Raw genomic sequence first — 6,719 nt, 5'->3', positions numbered from 1 at the left:
ATTTCTTCCAAGAAAATCGATCATTATAATATTTAAAGTATTTTTGTTAATTTTAAACTTATTAGGAAGTTTGGACAAAGTTTTGAAGTATAAAGAGTTAGAATAAAGTTGAATTTGAGTTTGGAGATTTAAAACCAATTTATTTTTTTTTTAAATGCCCAAAACAATACATATTTTAACAAGGAAAAAAATTAGCCTGTTGACTTCTACAATCGTGAAAAAAAGAATTGTAGAAAATAATGGCAGATTAGTCCAAATGAATTCACCATTTGCTAGTTGGTGTGGCCTGTAAGTCCTCAAAGCGAATAACACCACATTTTCTCCGTTACCTTTCTTTGGTTTGCAACCCTCAAAATGGCGATTTCCACACTCCAGAAACTCGCGTCCCGAATCACCAAAGCACCTTCTCTCTACATTTCCTCGGGCTCCGCCATCACTCGATTTTCCTCTTCCGCGAAAGTTTCCGATCGAATCGTTAAACTCTCAGCTATCGACCCCGACGGCAACAAGCGGGAAGTCGTGGGGCTTTCCGGTCAAACCCTGCTCAAGGCGTTGGCCAACCAAGGTTTGATCGACCCGGATTCCCACCGCCTCGAGGAGATCGACGCCTGTTCCGCCGAGTGCGAGGTCCACATCGCTCAGGAGTGGCTTGAGAAACTGCCACCTCCCTCGTACGATGAGCAGTACGTGTTGAGGAGAAGTTCTAGGAATCGAGTTTTGAACAATCACTCGAGGCTCGGATGCCAGGTGGTTCTGTCGCAGGAACTGCAGGGGATGGTTGTTGCTGTTCCTGAACCCAAGCCGTGGGACATTCCGTGATTTTTGACCCTGACGCCTGTGAAGTCAGTTGTAAGCTTTTCATTTAATTTAAAATAACAAATATGCTGATGTTTTATTCGGATATTGATCATGATGATATTATGATTACCCGGGATCGGGTTTATTGTAATTTCTCAAGGTTTGAGCTTTTCGACGAAGTTTGTTGAAATGGATCTTTTCTTCATTCTATCCCATGTCTCTTATACTGTTATCAAACGAATTATCTAGTTACCCTGATTCTGTGATTGACTTGGATGGAAATAATTTTCACCTCTTTTGCGTGTTTTTGTTATTGATTTGATTTTTCTTAGTATATTGGTGAAGTTCTGTGCCAGAGGATAAAATGTGACAATGAAAGCTCATTGGAATTTTGTTATTTTCTCTAATTTAGAACTCTGTGCCTGCATGTTGGTAGATTATTCAAAGGTTTGGGGTTATAATATTGTATTACGTTGATTTACCGAGTGTTTGCGCGTGAAAGTGTAGTTGAGGAACAGCCTATTACTTACACTTGGTGTACTTTCGGCTGAAATAGTGAAAACTTGTACATCGTGCGTGTTTCAGACTCCTAATAGGGTTTCTATGTTTAGGAAAACTAGGAAAAGGGTGCATCATGTTTGTAGATTACGAATATGATGCCCTGATATGGTTAGTGGATTTAGTTGTTGGCTAGGTATGTTTCACATTGCAGGCAAATGAAAGATTTTCTGGAAAACTTGAAACCCCTGTATTCCTTATCGATACAGGGAATAATGTTTTGTTATACATTGCTTTGAGTTACTGAATGATTGTTGTATGGGGTGGGGTCCGGAACCCTAAGGTTATAAGCGTTTATCTCTGCAAATAATGTTGGCAGTGTCAGTTTTTATCAGTGACCATGAAATTAAAGTGATTAGTTCATATATCGAACAATAAAATTTCCAGTTATTTGTGTTATTGAATAATCTATATATTAATCTAACTTTTCAAGTGGCTAAAAGATTTGGTATTGGAACAACTGCTAACTTGATTGCCAGATAAATTCATAGCTTTGTTCAATGAATTCTTGTTTCTTTAGTCAGCTTAGTGCCTTTTATTTTAAAGGTGGTTGGATTTTTGGTATTTTTTGGGTTTTTCCATTTCAAGTGAATGGACATTGGAATATTGGATAATGTATGATATGAGCTTATGGACCATTTTATATGTTAAGTGGATGGTGTATATGTAGCATGATGATTTTGTCTCACATTGAGAAATAGAGTTAAATGAGTGAGTTTATATTGAATTACACTTTATAAAGATAAAATATTAGTTTGTTAAGAGGCTTTCACGCACGCGTACCTGCACAGGTCCAATGTTTGACTGGTCGAGACCAAAATTGGTCTCCAAGGCTAACCCAACTTTTGCTAAAAAAAAATTTCATGGAAATAAATAAACTAAATCAAATCATTTCCTCTTCTTCTTGTGTACCCTTTTGCATGGCCGAGGCTCTTCGTATGCTGAGACTTTCTGCATGGCTTTGAGTCCTTTGGCATGGCTGAGTTAATAGTGGTGTCTTCTCGTGTGCCATCGGTCATGGAAGAGGAAAAGGACGCCCATACGCGTATGAATAATCGGCCGACCTCCACAACCTATGCAACATCACATCCTTGCTCTTGCTCCCTTTTCTTACTTGTTCCGTTCGTTCTGCAATAGTTTCGAACTCCTTCGTGATAAAGTTGAGGTGTCGCCTAAGTTCGACGGTGTAGTAATTTTGTGCTAAGTTACTACAAGCTTAGCTTTTGTATCTTGGGAAAAAGTTTTCCATCGTGATCCTCGAAGACATTTAGTCATTTACCGGAGGGGACGAATCCGTTTTAAGGAAAATGTAACATTTTAAAGGCCTCGGTTTTTGTAACTGGTTTTGTTTCTGCATCATATTATTTGTTCCTTCATATCAATCTGCGTGGCCGTGCTATCCATCTGTTCCGGCCTTCCGGGCTCTCCAACCATTCTGTCTGTATATTTATAAATTCAAATTATGCAATTACTTTGTTTACCATACCTCGTTTTCAGTTTCCATTTCGGTCGCTATTTATCTTGACATATGTTGTGTAACAAAAGTTTGAGACTTGAAGCTACATGTTTTTCTCTTTTCACAAACATGCTGAAAAGGATAAACGAAATGGAAAAAACTAGAGGGGTTTTTTCGTGATTGCAAACAACTTGGCAAGGCGGAGCGTAAGTGTGACAGCCCATCTCCGTCTACTAACAAGAACTCGAAACAATAAATCTTTTAGGCTCAGGTTGTTAGGCAGAAAGATACTATATTCCATGATTATAAATATTTTCTTCCCATATTGTTTCATCAGCAGTACCTTTGGTTTCCAAATTTTAAATGGATATGGTTTTGTTCCTCCTATTAAGTCTGAAAATGATCAAATAACTAATGGTGTTTTGTTCAACACTAGGTTGCATTTTGCTGGGGTGATGGGTAATGGTTTTATTGATATGTTAATTCAAGATAGTTGAGATTTAGTAGATAACAAGTGAGGTGAGATGATATGACAATGTCTGGACTCTGGTGTTGGTTATTCAATGTTGAATAAAATTATGAACACTGCTGCTTTTTACCACATAAAAATAAGATGCTAAAAAAAATTAAAAAATCCAAGTCATTATACCCTTGATCTGGACATTCCTTCATTGCCAGTGAAGAGTTACTAAGAATTTCAGGCAGTTTGGACAGAAGACCATACATGTTCCCACCGTTTTAGGGTTTTCCATTTTCAAATCTAAACTTCTTCGAAAATTACTCCTCGCTTATATTTGACCCACCTTTTTAGCTTATTCTTGATGTTGAGTCCTTGAAGATCTATAAATTACATAGGTATTTTCTGTTTTTTTCTTTCTTCTGGTGGAGGCAATTGGAAATGAAATTATTAGATCTTTGGTTAATTTTTGGAGCAAAACTGGTGATGGATCTTGTTTTGAACCCACCAGTGACTTGGGCAGACCAAGGAGCACTCTACTTCTCTCGTCGGCTATGTTGAAAGCAGCTTGTCCACCGGAGTTTGTTTACCTAGTGATATGAGATGTTGGCATGAATCGATTTGTTTGAATTTCTTTTTTGTTAAAGGAATCAGCATCGTGTAGCTAGGGCCAGTGTTCTATGTCGGATTGGAATGCATTTTTAATATTTGAACCTTGTAATTCAGGTTAATGTGGAATCATGGACATAATCACATAAATTTCTACCGATCCATCCATGTTACCATACAAGGGATGAGGAGAATCCAGCTTTTATCCAACTTAAAAAACGTGAGCTAGTTACATATAGTTTCAACATTATGGAATTGGATGTTACACTATTATAGTACAGGATTCTTCTGAACCTTCATTTAGCTAAGATGGTGAGTGTGGTGCGGATTTAGTGCAGCTGAAGCTTTGGTTTGAAGGATAGTTTTGATATCACTCTCTCTTGTAATGATTGGATAATCATGTACACGTCGAAAGGATTGGATAATGTGATTTTACATTGTTGTGTCTAGCATACATCGTCGATGATCAAGGGTGTGCATATGATATGAAATACAGTACGTGCTCCTGTAGTCTATGATCTGAGATTGATATTGTTGGGTAAATCAAGTACATGAGCTGTTGGAGAGGTTGATGCAGCCGTATGTATATGCTCTTCTACGTGGTATGTGCGATATGCCTTCGTGTAAGAAACTCTAGACCGAGTTGCATTGGTGGTAGCGACTTGCAGCCTTGCAGTAGACATGCTCGTGTACATGGTTTACATATGTTGACAATTACCCGAAGTCAGTCATATTTGAGTCACTGAGCTGATCCAAAATTTTCATAACCATCTAACTCTAATTAAATCGATCAAAAAACTTTCCCCATGATCGAACTTTTGATGCTAATCGATCTGAAATATGTATATAGAACAAATTTTATTCCTAATCTCATCTTAAACGTTCGATTTATTTGAGAAATTTGAGGAAATAATCTTGACAAAATTTCATTTTTTCTTAGAAAAAATACCTTGTTAAAGTTTATCAAATACACATCAGATGATCTTTTTGAAAAAAATATATATTTAACTAAACTTGACCACGGTTCAGGTTGGACCCGGACCGGACCTGTCCTTTGGTCAACGGGTCGGTTAATCAGGTCAACGAGTTTAATCCGGAATCATGACTGTAACCGGCTTTAGGCGGATTAGTTATGGTTTTCCGTGTTGGTATTATTATTTTTAAAAATATTAGTGATTGAGCTTTGAAAAAAAACTAAACAGAAGAAGTTCTAGAGTAAGGCATGGACACCCACTTACTATAAAAAAAAAAAGAGTGAGTCTCATGTGAGACCGTCTCACGGATCTTAATCTGTGAGACGGGTCAATCCTACCCATATTCACAATAAAAAGTAGTACTTTTAGCTTAAAAAATAATACTTTTCATGGATAACCCAAATAAATATCCGTCTCACAAATACGACTCGTGAGACCGTCTCACACAAGTTTTTACCAAAAAAAATAGCGAAAATTGTATATTTTTTAAAAATATTTATTAATTAACAAATAATACTTTTGTATTAAAAAATTGGGCCAACTCAGGCCCAGACCCGAACCACCGGGTCCAAATTATATAAAATCGTAGATATGTCTAATCGTTAGAATTAATTTATGGTGGAAGTGTACCAAATTATTGCTTTAAAATGAATAACGTGTAGTCCAAATTACCAAGTGGGCTGGATAATACTGTTTGTATGGCCCAAAATATAGCCCAATATCATGTTACGGTGCCCTACCCCAAATTCTTCTATATATACATGGAGACCTAATTACTCGATCTTCGGCCTTCTTCCAAATCGTGAGCAGCTCTTCTCTTAACACACGCAAGTCAGCTTCTTGACTGGATCTGCACGAAAAGCACCGATCCAGCCAATTATAATTTTCAAACTTGCGATACTAAGTTTCCGGAATCACTCGCCTGAATCTGATTGCACTGATTATTCAGGCCCTTGTTCTTCCGGAACATTCTTTACGATCTTTTTGTTGTCAGTTTTCCGGCGAACGCACTCTGTCCCAGAACCGCGCGTTCGAATGTTCTGAGGCAATTTCTACGTTTGCTAAATCAAGCGAGCTTTCCAATTTACTCGTCCATTTGGTCGCTTGATCATTTTGGGCACATGGTTGGATTACATTTTCCTTCACATTAAAAAAAAATTTAATTTTTATTTTTAATTTTTTTTTTACAGATTACAGCTACTCTGTCCCGAACGAAACGAACATGTTCGTATTCAAATATTGAAATTGAAATTATTTTACTTGACAGAGATGGTTTAATCAAATTATTTTACGTTCTCTTTTAAAAGTTGTTTGAATTTTAATTTTGTTTTCTTTCAAAAATAATTGTATCATTGTAAAATTTTGACGATTCCATGTCGAAATATTTATCAAAGAAATGTTACTTGCAAAATAAAATTTGTATAATAATTTTTAAAATATAAAAAATGCATTATAAAGTTTTATTTATCAAAATTTTTTCATTATATATTCAATATAAAATATTATGATATAATAGTAAAATTTCATGACATAATTGTTTTAATATGGATGGAAAACAGTAGACCTGTCATGGAACGATTTTACTTTTATAAATTCAAATAATTTAAACTATTTTTTTCTTTAAATTATGCATAATTAATTTATGGGTAAATTGTAGATAAATCCCTAATACCCAACCAAACTTTATTACAACTCCCTAAACCTAAAAAACTTTGTTCAAACTCCCTATAAGTTTAAAAAAGACGAAAATACCCCTTATTCTTATTTTGATTTTAATTGATCCTCCGCGCCTCCAAAATGGTATCAGAGCATGGTTAATTTATTTCAAACACGAAAATTTTATTATTACTAGTAACTAAATGTATGA

At 35.9% G+C, this 6,719-nt stretch overlaps 1 protein-coding gene across 1 annotated transcript; it reads left to right on the top strand.

The window, feature by feature from the left end:
• The first annotated feature begins 268 nt into the window (after nucleotides 1–268).
• On the top strand, nucleotides 269–3,946 carry LOC140820437 (uncharacterized). The gene is made up of 2 exons (XM_073180725.1): nucleotides 269–849; nucleotides 3,793–3,946. Exon 1 carries the CDS (start codon nucleotides 355–357, stop codon nucleotides 817–819), a length of 465 nt encoding a protein of 154 aa, XP_073036826.1. The 5' UTR covers nucleotides 269–354; the 3' UTR covers nucleotides 820–849; nucleotides 3,793–3,946.
• The last annotated feature ends 2,773 nt before the right edge of the window (nucleotides 3,947–6,719 follow it).

Source organism: Primulina eburnea, unplaced genomic scaffold, assembly GCF_022965805.1.
Source record: "Primulina eburnea isolate SZY01 unplaced genomic scaffold, ASM2296580v1 ctg1038_ERROPOS4800000, whole genome shotgun sequence".
Lineage (NCBI taxonomy): Eukaryota > Viridiplantae > Streptophyta > Magnoliopsida > Lamiales > Gesneriaceae > Primulina > Primulina eburnea.
Note: the sequence above shows the minus strand (reverse complement) of the source record. Positions and strands in the feature narration are given on the sequence as shown.

Excerpts from the sequence above, each read along its gene's own strand:
- LOC140820437 (XM_073180725.1), top strand. The coding sequence starts at position 355 with ATGGCGATTTCCACACTCCAGAAACTCGCGTCCCGAATCACCAAAGCA.